Source organism: Nycticebus coucang, chromosome 3 (genome assembly GCF_027406575.1).
Source record: "Nycticebus coucang isolate mNycCou1 chromosome 3, mNycCou1.pri, whole genome shotgun sequence".
In the NCBI taxonomy this organism is placed as follows: Eukaryota; Metazoa; Chordata; class Mammalia; order Primates; family Lorisidae; genus Nycticebus; species Nycticebus coucang.
The window spans coordinates 128,810,383-128,824,645 of record NC_069782.1 but is presented as its reverse complement, the minus strand read 5'-3'; the positions used below and the strand labels follow the sequence as shown (position 1 = coordinate 128,824,645).

General features: G+C 40.7%; 1 protein-coding gene across 2 annotated transcripts in view; it reads right to left on the bottom strand.

Annotated features, from left to right (window-relative positions):
• The window catches only part of ENTPD7 (ectonucleoside triphosphate diphosphohydrolase 7), a 62,256-nt gene that overhangs the window by 35,334 nt on the left and 12,659 nt on the right, over nucleotides 1–14,263 (bottom strand). For both annotated transcript variants that reach the window (XM_053582919.1, XM_053582920.1), the window contains 2 exons: nucleotides 5,770–5,975; nucleotides 5,121–5,271 (listed from right to left, as the gene is read on the bottom strand). In XM_053582919.1, the coding sequence (XP_053438894.1) occupies nucleotides 5,121–5,271; nucleotides 5,770–5,975 (357 nt within the window). The remainder of the gene's footprint in view (nucleotides 1–5,120; nucleotides 5,272–5,769; nucleotides 5,976–14,263) is intronic.

The following is a 14,263-nucleotide window of genomic DNA, read 5'->3' as shown; positions in this document are numbered from 1 at the left end:
GGACTCTCTATGCCAAAGTCACTGGGTGCCTGGCACTCCCAGAACGGTGCGCACCACCCCCAGCCCTGTTGCTGGATCCGGGTGTGTCACAAACCGGAGCTCCTTCCACAACCAGAACTCCCTAGCTAGAGCAGCCCCAGAGGAACTACACAGGGTCACTCCCTACAAAGATCCAGCAACAATAGAGTGATCCCGCTGAAGTCTAATCTTGGAGAGACACCTCCCCAACTCTGAGGACAGCCAGAGGCAACGGTGAAAAACAATCATGAGGCGAAATCAATAGAAAAACTCTGGCAATATGAATAATCAGAGTAGATCAACTCCCCCAAGGATCAATGGGGCAGAAACAGCACAAACAAATAGCTGAGATGTCAGCTATTTGAATTCAGAAATTGAATTTAGGATCTGGATAGCAAATAAGATCGAATTAGAATTCCAAAAGTTATCTCAAGAATTCAACGGATTCAAAGACCAAATGACCAAAGATTTTGACACATTGAGACAAGAAGTTGCATCCCCCAAAGATCTGAGAAACACAGTAGAATCCCTCAGTAACAGAATGGAGCAAGCAGAAGAAAGGATTTCTGACATTGAAGACAAAGCTTTCGAACGCTCCCAAACCCTCAAAGAAGAAGAGAAATGGAGAGCAAAAACAGACCACTCTCTCAGAGAGCTCTCAGATAATTTGAAGAAAATCAATATTCGTCTTATAGGGACCCCCGAAAGTGACGAAGTGGCTTCACAAGGCACAGAGTCTCTTCTCCCTGAGATTATGAAGGAGAACTTTCCAGACATGCCAAGAGATTCCGAAATTCAGATAGCAGACAGTTTCAGAACTCCAGCACGACTCAACCCAAATAAGACATCCCCCAGACACATCATAATCAATTTCACTAAAGTTAATATGAAGGAGAAAATTCTGAAAGCTACCAGACGAAAGAAAACCATTACCTACAAGGGGAAGAATATCAGAATAACTGCAGATCTCTCTGTTGAAACCTTTCAAGTTAGAAGAGGATGGTCATCGACTTTTAATCTCCTAAAACAAAATAACTTTAAACCCAGGATCCTGTACCCAGCTAAACTGAGCTTCATTTATGACGAAGAAATTAAATACTTCAACGACATTCACATGTTGAAGAAATTTGCCATAACTAAACCAGCTCTCCAGGATATTCTCAGACCTATCCTCCATAAAGACCAGCGTAATTCTCCACCACAAAAGTAAACCCACCCAAAAAAGTTTTGATCAAATTCCAACTTCCACAATCGCAAAAGGATTAAAAATGTCCACCGGTCTCTCGAAAGGCTTATCAATACTCTCAATTAATGTGAATGGTTTAAATTGTCCTCTAAAGAGGCATAGGTTGGTGGACTGGATACAAAAACTCAAGCCAGATATCTGCTGCATCCAAGAATCGCATCTTACATTAAAAGACAGATATAGACTCAAGGTGAAGGGATGGTCATCTATATTCCAGGCAAATGGAAAGCAGAAAAAAGCAGGCATTGCAATTCTGTTCGCAGATGCCATAGGCTTTAAACCAACCAAAATAATTAAGGACAAGAATGGACACTTCATATTTGTTAAAGGTAATACTCAATATGATGAGATCTCAATTATTAATATTTATGCACCCAACTACAACGCACCTCAATTTATGAGAAGCTCTAACAGACATGAGCAACTCGATTTCCTCCACTTCTATAGTCGTTGGAGATTTTTTTTTTTTTTTGTAGAGACAGAGTCTCACTTTATGGCCCTTGGTAGAGTGCTGTGGCCTCACACAGCTCACAGCAACCTCCAACTCCTGGGCTTAAGCGATTCTCTTGGCTCAGCCTCCCGAGTAGCTGGGACTACAGGCGCCCACCACAACGCCCGGCTATTTTTTGTTGCAGTTTGGCCGGGGCTGGGTTTGAACCCGCCACCCTCGGTATATGGGGCCGGCGCCCTACTCACTGAGCCACAGGCGCCGCCCCTAAGTGAAGTTTTACAAGAATGGAAAAGCAAACACCATATGTACTCACTACTAAATTGGAACTAATCTATCAACTCCCATGAGCAAGCACATTCGGTAGTAAAACTCAACACAGCAGAAAGAAAGCAGGTGGGAGGAGGTAAATTCACGCCTAACAGGTACAGTACTCACTGACTGGATGAGAGGCACACTCATAACTTTGACTCAAAGCATAAAAAAGCAATTTGTGTAACCAAAACATTTGTACCCCACAGAATCCTGAAATATAAATAAATAAATAACAACAAAAAAAGAAATGAGGTCAATTTATGTCTACGTGCTGACGTGAAAAGATGTCCAAAATATTTTGTTGAGCTCTAATAGGTGACAATCATTGTGTAAAATATGATCCCATTTATGTTAAAAACTAAAAACAAAACAAAACAAAAAAAACCCTACACAGGGATAGGATAGAACTTTCATTTTCTAAAATTCAATAGTTTATTTTAAAACTTTAATGACAATAAATGTTGATAACTGTTGAAGCTGGGTGGTGGGTAAATGGGGATTTCATTGCACTGATCTCTTTACTTTTATATACATACATGCAAAATTTTCTAAAACGAAGATTATTCTTTTATTAAATACTACCTTGTATTACCTTTGTAATTTTATAAGTGTATTTCTCTTACAAAATTAAAGGGAGATGGAAGAAATAAAATCAGATGATAATTAATTCAAAATACAGTCCAGATGATTCAACTCCATTTTGAATACTACTCGTAAATGCTAACAAATTAGCACAGTGTTAATCACGTAAAACAGGTTTTTGTAGAGATAGTCACACTTACATCAACAACTACCTTGGCTTTAGTAGCAATGATTTCGTAAGCCCAGAACACATATATGCATCATTGAGAGAGGTGATCAAAAAACAAGTTGAAAGAAGAAAATGCAGGTTTCTTTAAAAATTCTTAAGATAGGGTGGCGCCTGTGGCTCAGTGAGTAGGGCACCGGCCCCATATACCGAGGGTGGTGGGTTCAAACCCAGTCCCGGCCAAACTGCAACCAAAAAATAGCCGGACATTGTGGCAGGTGCCTGTAGTCCCAGCTGCTTGGGAGGCTGAGGCAAGAGAATCACATAAGCCCAAGAGCTGGAGGTTGCTGTGAGCCGTGTGACGCCACGGCACTCTACCAAGGGCAGTAAAGTGAGACTCTGTCTCTACAAAAAAAGAAACTACTACAACTCAATTGCAAAGAAATTAATAACCTGATTTAAAAATGGGCTAAGGACAAGGCCTGGCGGCTCATATATGCCATCTTAGCACTTTGGAAAACTGAGGCTGGAGGATCATTGAGCTCACAAGTTCAAGGCTACAGTGGGCTATGATTGTACCACTACATTCCAACCTGGGCAACAAAGTAAGACCCTGTCTCTAAAAAATAAAAAAATAAAAAGGCTAAGGACTTGAATAGACATATCTCCAAAGACATACACATGGCCAACAGGTATATAAAAAAATTACTAGACCTCAGGGAAATGTAAATCAAAACCACAATGAGATATCACTTCACACCTGTCAGGATGGCTGTTATCCAAAACACAAAAAACAAGTGTTGGCAAGAATATGGAGAAATTGAAACCCCTGAATATTGTTGGTAGAAATGTAAAATGGTGCAGGAGTTATGGAAAACAGAATAGAGGTTCCTCAAAAAATTAAAAAACAGAACTATCATATATTCAGCAAACCTACTTCTGGCTGATTGTCCAAAAGAATTGAAATCAGGATTTCAAAAAGATACTAGCAATCCCATGTCCACTGCGACATTGTTCACAATAGTTAAGAAGTGGAAACAACCTAAATGTCCATTGATTTTTGAAGGGGTAAGGAAATTGAAGGTAAATGCAGACGATGGAATATTATTCATACTTAAAAGAGAAGGAAAGTCTGCAATGTATGACAACCAGGATGAACACTAAGGACAGTTTGCTAAGAGAAATCAATGGGCATAAAATTTCAGTTAAGCAAGATGAATAAGCTCTGAAGGCCTGCTTGCTATGACAACATTGTACACGTAGTCAACAGTAATGTACTGTGCACTTAAAAACTTGTTAACAGGGTAGATTTCATTTAAGTGTTCTTACCACAATAAAATGAAATAATTTTTACAAAAAATTCAGGGAGCTCATTCCTACCTCACGCCCAAAGTAAGTGTAGAGGGATCAGAGAAGTGTTAAAAGGGGAAAATCACAAACAAGGAAGGGTCTGACCTAAATATGGCCTCTTTCTCCTCTTCTCCCTCCTCCTCTTCTAAGACAGGAAGAGGGATCAGGTCGAAAGATGTTAGGCTGAACTCCTGAAGTCAAGTGGGAAAGACTTCACTGGCTAGGGCTGAGAAAAGTGGTGTAAAGCAATGGAGACAGACCTTTGCAGCAGGAGCAAGAGGGTGGCATTCCCCAGTTATCCCAGGGACCCAGGAGAGTTACTGGGAAGGCAGGGCTCTTATTAGAGCTCTCCCACTAGCCCCTAACTATCCAGGTCCTTGCGTGACTCTCCTAACTACCTTTCTGTAATTATGTTCTCTCTCTTAATGCTTCATAATCCAATTTTTTTTTTTTTTTTTTGTAGAGACAGAGTCTCACTTTACCGCCCTCGGTAGAGTGCCATGATGTCACAGGACTCACAACAACCTCCAGCTCTTGGGCTTCCGCGATTCTCCTGCCTCAGCCTCCCCGGCAGCTGGGACTACAGGCGCCCGCCACAACGCCTGGCTATTTTTTTGTTGCAGTTTGGCTGGGGCTGGGTTTGAACCCACCACCCTCGGTACATGGGGCTGGCGCCCTACTCACTGAGCCACAGGCGCTGCCTCATAATCCAATTTTATCACCATCACGGCCACTTCTAACTCTCAATCCAAACTAAGAATCACTATAGTCATTTCAGGTAGATATTAATCCCAAAGAAGCAAATTATATAAACAACTGTTCAATAATTGGGTAAAGGGGTGGCTCTGCCCTATTTCTGGGCAAAGAACCTGGGAACTCGGCCTGGTACGCCAAACCCCACCTTCAGACCAGGGAACTACAGAGGACAATGTGTGAAACAGGCCTTTCAATACTTGTGCCGTCTGTTTTCCTATTTCTCAGACCTTGCTCCTCACCTCTCAGGGAGAAGCCTCATGCCCGCTGTGCACAGGATATAAAGGGGGGTCTCCTTATGCTTCTTCACAGGCACATGAGCAGCAGCGAAGCTCAGCAGAGGACGAAGGTAATCACTGGCATGTTCTGGAGTATCCGCCATTGCAGAGATTCCTTAAGTAAAATAAAACTCTTCAAAAAGCACATCATTTAAGACTCAGAAAATTGATATCCCATAAGGTTGGGCTTAAGGTTCTAAACATTTGAAAGAAGGTGAGGTGATAAAAATGAGATATTCTTCCCATTACTCAGGCTCTCAAGAAAAAAGAGTAGGCCGGGTGCAATGGCTCATGCCTGTAATCCTAGCACTCTGGGAGGCCAAGGCAGGAAGATTGCTTGAGCTTAGGAGTTCGAGACCAGCCTGAACAAGAGTGAGATACTGACTACTAAAAAAGAAAAACTGAAGCAAGAGGATCTCTTGAGCCCAAGAGTTTGAGGTTACTGTGACCTATGACGCCATGGCACTCTACCAAGGGCGACAAAGTGAGACTCTGTCTAAATAAATAAATAAATAAATAGAAAAGGATAACTTTTCTTCTTCCTCTTTGCTCTCCTCCCTCATGCCTACAGCAGATAAAAGAGATTGACAACAAAATATATTCTGGTTGGTACCTGGTTTGATTTTTTTAACCACTGGTTGGCTGTTGCGGTCTCTCATCTGTTTGATGTCCAGCAAGTCATGGGGGTTCCCATTATGTCTTGGCCAGAAATAAACAAAAATCCGGGAGCCACTGCTGCCACAGTCCACAACAAGTCCATAATTCAGATTTGGGTCTTCAGTGTCAGTAGCTTCAAGCTCCCCTACTCGGGCCAAATACCTAAGGCAAGCAAAAAGAAAAGTCAGTGCTAAGCAGTCAGGTCCACGAAAGTCTCCCTCACTTACTTCTTTTGTTAATGAGTCTTCATTAAGTGTCCATGAGCCAAGCCCACGGGACTACAAGTCCTAACAAAGGAATGAAACAATATTGACCAGACTCACTGATGTACAGGAGGAGCAGCTGGTTTGCTTTGCCTAGGGGCATCTGAAATTAGATGACTAAAAGACATCCCCACTCTTGGGGGTAGTTCTGAAATCAACTGGAGTAGCAAATATTTTACCAAGCATTAAAAAGCTTTTAGGCCTCAATAAGTAACTGGTTTTTGTTGTTATAAGCCACTAAGATTTGGAGTGGTTTGTCATGCATACTAGATAACTAAAATAATCTTAATTATTTCTATTCTTTCTATCCTTCTGTAAATACTGTGGAAAGGCTTACCACTTAATGTGAGTTTCTAGGTGTTGATATTTTTTGCCATGTATTTTGCATTTTGCTTTGTACTTATATTGCTAGAATTATATTAGTTAAAAATGTATTTCATAAAAACAGTATTTTATCTATAATCTTTTAAAATACTTTGCAAATACAAAGAGAATATTTATAAAATGTGTATAGGGTATTAAAAAAATAATAAAACAAATGGCTGTATATCCACTACAAAGTTAAAAAATAAAATATCAGGCCGGGTGTGGTGGCTCATGCCAGTAATCTTAGCACTCTGGGAGGCTGAGGTGAATAGACTGCTTGAGCTCAAGAGTTCAAATCAGCGCAACAGTGAGATCCTAACTCTACTAAAAATCGAAAAATTAGCTGGGTGTCATGGTGAATGCCTCTAGCCCCAGCTAGTCGGAGGCTGAGGCAAGAGTATCGCTGGAGCCCAAGAGTTTAAGGTTATTATGAGCTATGATGATGCCAGGGCACTCTACCTAAGGTGAGAGAGTGAGACTCTATCTCAAAAATAAATAAATAAATAAATAAGTAAAATAGTATACTATTTAAAAAAAAAAAGAAAAAGGAATTGGTTGGGTACAGTGGCTCATGCTTGTAATCCTAGCACTCTGGGAGGCCAAGGTAGGAAGAGCCCTTGAGCTCAGGAATTTGAGCCCAGCCTGAGCAATAGCAAGAATGCTTCCAGGCTCTAGAACATTAGCATTCCTTGTTGGAATTTTTTTTTAGATTCTCATTCAAAGATATCTGACTGACAGTAGATAGACTGGTCTGACAGATAGATATCTGACTGATAGTAGATTCTCATTCAAAGATATCTGACTGACAGCAGATAGGTAAATGAAACAAGTAAAGGTATTACCATCAAACACACTAAGATCTGAGTCTAGGCTCTATCACTTTCTGTGCCATATGACCTTCGGCAAGTTACTTAACTTCTCCTAGACTCTGTAAAATGAGGAGAGCTGAAGAGTGTCTCCCCTTAGATGACTCATGCCGAGCGATAGAAGCACTGTGCTGTGCTGCTCCTCTGGTTGTTAGCAGAATAATTACTGGGAGAGCAAAAACAACGACTCCCTGGAGGAAAGGCCTGAAAAATCCAGAAAAAAAGAAGGCTAAGAGTTGGTAAAATGCTTCTGAACTGAGAACCTGAGGGCCTGAAAAGTACAAATGTCACTGACTTCTCTTCAATGGCTTCACGTTCAGAAAAGGAGAACTCTTTATTGGCGCTGAAAGTACATACTGCATGGTAGATATTAACATTTTGTCTTCAAAATTATTTTAAATTTGAATAAATGTTACTGCAGATTGAGGTAATAATTGTCTCAATAAATCATCAGAGTAAAGCTGTAATTTTTTTCAAGTACTGTGGCTATCACCTGCACTACTCATACAATATCGTCTAGAGCAGTGGTTCTCAACCTTCCTAATGCCGCGGCCCTGTAATACAGTTCCTGTGGGTCGCAATCCAGAGGTTGAGAACGCTGGTCTAGAGCTAACTCCTAGAACCCCAAGCCCTAACATACACCCCTCAGAACCAGATTTTGTGAAGCTTGAAGCTAATATAATTTGGGGAGTTTTCTTTTAAAAACAAGAATCAACAATAGAATTACAAAAGAGGCCACGCAAGTGAGAGGTGTTAAGGTGTGGGCATCATTAGTTGCAGTCCATCTCCAATCAGAACCATAAGCCACTGTCACACCCCTCGGGCCAATCTAGCCAGTGCTTATTCGTGATGTCATATTGTTACACAGACCACAGAGTTCCTTATTTTGGGCAGAAAAGCAAACTTGATGAAAAGAAGAGCATTTAGAAATAGTCCTGAAATCAAAAGTAGAGCTGAGTACTTTTCCTACACTACAATGCAAAATGCCTTTTTTTAAAAAAGAGAGAAACATGCATTTGAGCTTCAATATAATGCTGTAAATTATTACACAGGGTAGAGTCAAGTACGATTTCTTTCTAGATTAGAGATCTGGTCTATAACAGTGTAAATAAACACTACTGACTGTACACTTAACAAATGGTTGAGATAGTAAATTCTATGTTTTATGTTTTGAACCACAATTTAAAAAAATGAATAATATCTCAGTATTATTATAAAAAAGTTATACCCTCATAGACCCCCTAAAAGGGTCTCTGGGATTCCCCAAGGGTCAGTAAACACTCAGAACCACAGCTCTCACACAACCTTTCCTCTTTAACATCCATCAGCTTCTCTACCCATTCATTCTCCTTTTCCATCTCCTTTCACATGGCCTCCCCATTCTTTTTTTTTTTTTTTGTAGAGACAGAGTCTCACTTTATGGCCCTCGGTAGAGTGCCGTGGCCTCACACGGCTCACAGCAACCTCCAACTCCTGGGCTTAAGCGATTCTCTTGCCTCAGCCTCCCGAGTAGCTGGGATTATAGGCGCCACCACAACGCCCGGCTATTTTTTGGTTGCAGTTTGGCCGGGGCCGGGTTTGAACCCGCCACCCTCGGTATATGGGGCCGGCGCCTTACCGACTGAGCCACAGGCGCCGCCCGGCCTCCCCATTCTTAAGGAGCCTCTACTCAACAATGCTGACACCTGTAATAACCACAATGATTTGAAAAGGCTTCTTCCTTCTGTTCTAAAATGTGGAATGTCAATATTCTTTGTTTATATTTCAGTATAAGCCCCAATATTTCTTTCATATCGTTTGCTCCATTTACACTGTAAGTTTCTCAGGAATAGGTACCTTATCTGCAGTACCTCGATATTGTCACAGTGCTCCTCACATTTCTCTGCCCAAGACATAAATCAGTCAGTACTGACTGATATGGTCCTAGAGCTCACAAAACAGAGCTATTGATTCATTAATAACTCTTCTGTGTCTTTGTGTAGCTGGATTCAAAATAAATTGATTTCTTTCTTACAAAGTTTCGATTATTGGTTATTTACAATTATTTGGTTTTCCAAACAAAGTATCCTTTTACTCTCTCTGATTCCTATCAAAATAAGCAACTTAAGAGTTCTCATTTTGGTGCAACTCAGTGTTTCTTTCTCTTCTCTGAGAAGTCACCACGTGGCTGGCTGAGGTGGCTCACTCCTATAACCCTAGCACTCTGGAGGCTGAGGTGGGTGGATTGCCTGAGCTCATGAGTTCAAGACCAGTCTGAGCTAGAGCGAGACCCCCATCTCTAAAATGGACATTGTGGCAGGCACCTATAGTCTCAGCTACTTGGGAGACTGAGGCAAGAAGATCGATCACTTGAACCCAAGAGTTTGAGGTTGCCGTGAGCAATGACACCATGGCACTCCACTGACGGTGGCAAAAAATACTGACATCAGATCACAAGGGAGGAAGATAGTGCCTGATAGAATTTATGTCTTGCTCTCCAGCTGAGTCATTGATCCCTCATTTCAGGCAGCACAAAGTTTTATTTTGCTTATTTTGCAAACAAATGAGTAACTGAAGAACAGCTTTCCCTCTGGGAAGTAACAGTATTACCTTTTTTCTGGAACTCTAACTTCTTATGTTTATTTACTTTTGAAACAGAATCTTGCACTGTTGCCCCAGTAGTGTCATCATAGCTCACAGCAACCTCAAACTCTTGGGCTCAACCTCCCAAGTAGCTGGGACTACAGGTGGCCACCACCACACTCAGCTAAGTTTTCTATTTCTAGTAGAGATAGGGTCTCACCCTTGCTCAGGCTTCTTACACTTTCACCACCTAAAAGTCTTCCTGTCTAAACTCCTAACATAAATGGATTACCAGCCCTTTCCTGCATTTTTTCATTTTTCACTTGGAGTCCAGCCTTAGCCATCATGGTCAATTACTTAGCATTGCTGGACACTCCTGTTTTGCTGATGCTGCACTGAGCTATTGTCTAAAGAGGAGCTAAAACCCAAGAGAAAAGTTCTGAAAGCTTTGGTCTCTCACATCTAACTTCCCAAGAGAGGTCTGTTTCTCCACACATACACACTCCCATTGGCCGCGCACACATCCTTCCTCCATTTGAGAAACATGATTTCCCTCAAGTCACTGCTGAGTCAATGAAAAGAAAGTAACCCACAAATATATCACCCAAGGTAGAATTAGAAGACAATGGCTTTTCACTGCCATTATCCTGACAATATTAACAGCATTAGAACTGCAACTGACCAACCCGTTACCTAGCTTACAAAATCAACACTAATTATACCATTTTTAGAGTGTACACAGACCTCAGCGATGTGCCAAAGTGAATTAAAGTAGCCCCCATCAATATAGGGCTACCAGCTCTTAGCTGAATGTCATCATATTCTTCAAGTCTGTTCAAGGCTCAGGATGAAATACAATGACATTATAAAGTAGTCGCCCATAACTGATGATAGTAATACATGTCTAGAGAAGCATTTTGTCAGGTTATTGCTCACCAGCTAACATGATTAGCCAGAATAGTTGGAAAATTTATAATTTAATGCACTGCTTATAAACACCATGAATACCATTAAGATGAAATAAATTAATAAATATGAATAAATGCCTTCAATCTTACCAGAAAAATCTCTGATTTTTTAATATGTGTAAGAGCTCTCAATTTCATTTGCATATCTTAATATTCACGAGCCTATAGTCCCAGCTACTTGGAAGGCTCAGGCAGGAGGATTGCTTGAGCCCAAGAATTGGTCCAGTTAGTTTTTCTACTTTTGGTAGAAACAGGGTCTCACTCTTACTCAGGATGGTCTTGAACTCCTGAGCTCAGGAGATCCACCTGCCTTGGCTTCTCAGAGTGCTAGGACTACAGGCATGAGCCACCTCACCCAGCCCAACAGAACTTTCTGATTTAATAATGGATGTATTCTCTATCTGTACCGTCCAATATATTCATATGTGGCCACTGAACACTTGAAATGTGTCCAGTGTAAGTAAGGAACTGAATTTTCTCTTTTATTTCATTTTAATTAATTTAAACTTAAATAAACACTTGCAGGTAATGGCTACCCTTTTGGATAATGCAGACACCCAATATTTGTTGGATAAATGAATAGAAGAATTAACAAATGTAAAATATGTATTAAGTCTGAAGAAACTATTAGAGCATGCCTCATAACATAGGGCAACACCAGATAAATAATTGATTGAAACACACATCTTTGTAACCTAATCGTTTATACCCTCATATTAATCTAATTTTTTTAAAAAAGGAAAAAACATTAAAAGTAAACATCAAAGAAAAAAACAAAACACATCTAACACAAGTATTATCCTTATAAACAGCTCTGCTGTGTGTGTGTTTGTGTCAGGGCAGGTATATCTGAGAAATCTTCATACCTTCAGCTCAAATGACCTATAAACCTAAAACTGCTCCAAGAAATAAAGTCTATTCAAAATAAATAAATAAATAAAACCAGAAAGGAGAAAGGAGGAGGACGATTGGAAGAAAGAGGGAGGGCATGTAGCGGGATCTCACCTAATGTGCACATTGTGAGGGTTTACAGCATGCCCGGGGGTGAGGGGCTCTTTTACAACTGGAACTTTACCCTGGAAGTGAGAACAATGTAATCTAAAAAATTGTACCCTCATATTAATTTGAAATAGAAAAAAAAAAAAAAAACACAGCTGGGCCGGGCATGTTGGCTTATGCCTATAATCCTAGCACTCTAGGAGGCCAAGGCAGGCGGATTGCCTGAGCTCACAGGTTGGAGACCAGCTTGAGCCAGAGTGAAACCTTGTCTTAAAAAAAAAAAAAAAAAAAGCCAGGCGTTATGGCGGGCACCTGTAGTCCCAGCTACTTTGGAGGTTGAGGCAAGAGAATCACTTATACCCAAGAGTTTAAGGTTGCTATGAGCTATGACAACACAGGACTCTACTGAGGACTACAAAGTGAGACTCTGTCTCAAGAAAAACCCCAAAACAAACAAAACAAAAAGCACAGCTTTGGAGTCAACACTTACTGATACCCCACACTTTCTAAATTCACCTCTTCCTAAATTCTAATTCTGAGGCAAATCTCCTGCTTTCTCCTACCAGAAGCAATATGGGTACATATCCGCAATAAAGAAAAATAATGCAAGTCTTTAGGGTTTTTTTTTGTTGTTTTTTTTTTTTTTTTGAGACAAAGTCTCATGTTGTCACCCTTGGTAGAATGCCTGGTGTCACAGCTTATAGCAACCTCAAACTCCTGGGCTTAAGCGATTCTCTTGCCTAAGCCTCTCAAGTAGCTGGGACTACAGGCACCCACCACAATACCCGGCTATTTTTAGAGATGAGGTCTCGCTCTGGCTCAGGCTGGTCTTGAACTTAAGAGCTCAGGCAATCCACCCACCTAGGCCTTCCAAGTGCTGGGATTACAGGCATGAGCCACCGTGCCCAGCCTCAAGTCCTTAGTTTTGAAACTACTGAGGGAAAACCTATACACAGGCCTTTTTTTTTTTTTTCCTTTTTTTTTTAATTGTTAAATCATAGCTGTATACACAGGCTTTTAACATCCTGGGTCACACCACCTCAGAATTCCGCCAATGGCTAAAAAAAAATTGAATTAAAATATTTTTAATACAAAATTAAACACTTTTTAAACATTAGCTACTTTCTTTTTTTTTTTTTGTAGAGACAGAGTCTCACTTTATCGCCCTCGGTAGAGTGCCATGGCATCACACAGCTCACAGCAACCTCCAACTCCTGGGCTGAAGCGATTCTCTTGCCTCAGCCTCCCGAGTAGCTGGGACTACAGGCGCCCGCCACAACGCCCAGCTATTTTTTGGTTTGCAGTTCAGCCGGGGCCGGGTTTGAACCCGCCACCCTCGGTATGTGGGGCCGGCGCCTTACCGACTGAGCCACAGGTGCCACCCAACATTAGCTACTTTCATACATATTAAAATACAAAGAGGCAACATGTAAGAGAGACTATAATTTCTAACTAAAGAAACACTCATTTACAAGACCATAAAAGAATGAATGCATTGGCTGGGTGCGGTGGCTTACACCTGTAATCCTAGCACTCTGGGAGGCCGAGGCAGGTGGATTCCTTGACCTCATGAGTTTGAGACCAGCCTAAGCAAAAGTGGCTGGTCTCAAAAAATAAAAAATAAAAAAACTGAGGCAAGAGGATCGCTTGAGCCCAAGAGTTGGAGGTTGCTGTGAGCTATGATGCCATGGCACTATACCCAGGGTGGCAGCTTAAGACTGCCTCAAAAAAAAGAATGAATGCATTGTTCCTCTAGGCACGTTATTCTGATCAAAGGTTTCCAAACTTGTTCCCATCTAATTTGTTCCTAATTTTTATATAATTTCATTTTGATATAATTTCATTTTATAAATTAGGTACAATTTAAATAGAAAAAATGACTGTTATATATGTATATAATATAAAAATCATAACCACAAGCACTTTTCTTATTATTTTAAAGCTGTTGTCCAAAGTGACAGACATTTCCATCACTTCCTAGTTATTTGTTTTATCATCAGCAAGTGCCACCAGTACTTGAGCAGTAGCAGCTGTCATAAAAAAAGAAATTATGAAAGCAAAATTTTAAACAGAAATAATGCTGCCCATTATTTTCAGTGTATATTTTCAGGGTACAAAGTGGAATGAGCGAACACAAAAATCGTATTATTTCAAATAATAAGACTAACATTTGATTAGTCAGTCAATCCACATACCAGCTAGTCTCTTTAAGGAACCTGCCCAAGATCATTTAACAACCTAGGTGGGCTGATTTGATCTCTCCCCATACCACAAGAAAGTTAGAGCACTGGTTTTCAACCCAGACTGCATATTAAAATTAACTCCATATTATTTGCATTTTTTTAAAGGTCCCCAAGTGGCTTGGCACAGTGGCTCATGTCTATAATCCTAGCACCCCAAGAGGCCAAGGTGGGAGGGTTCCTTGA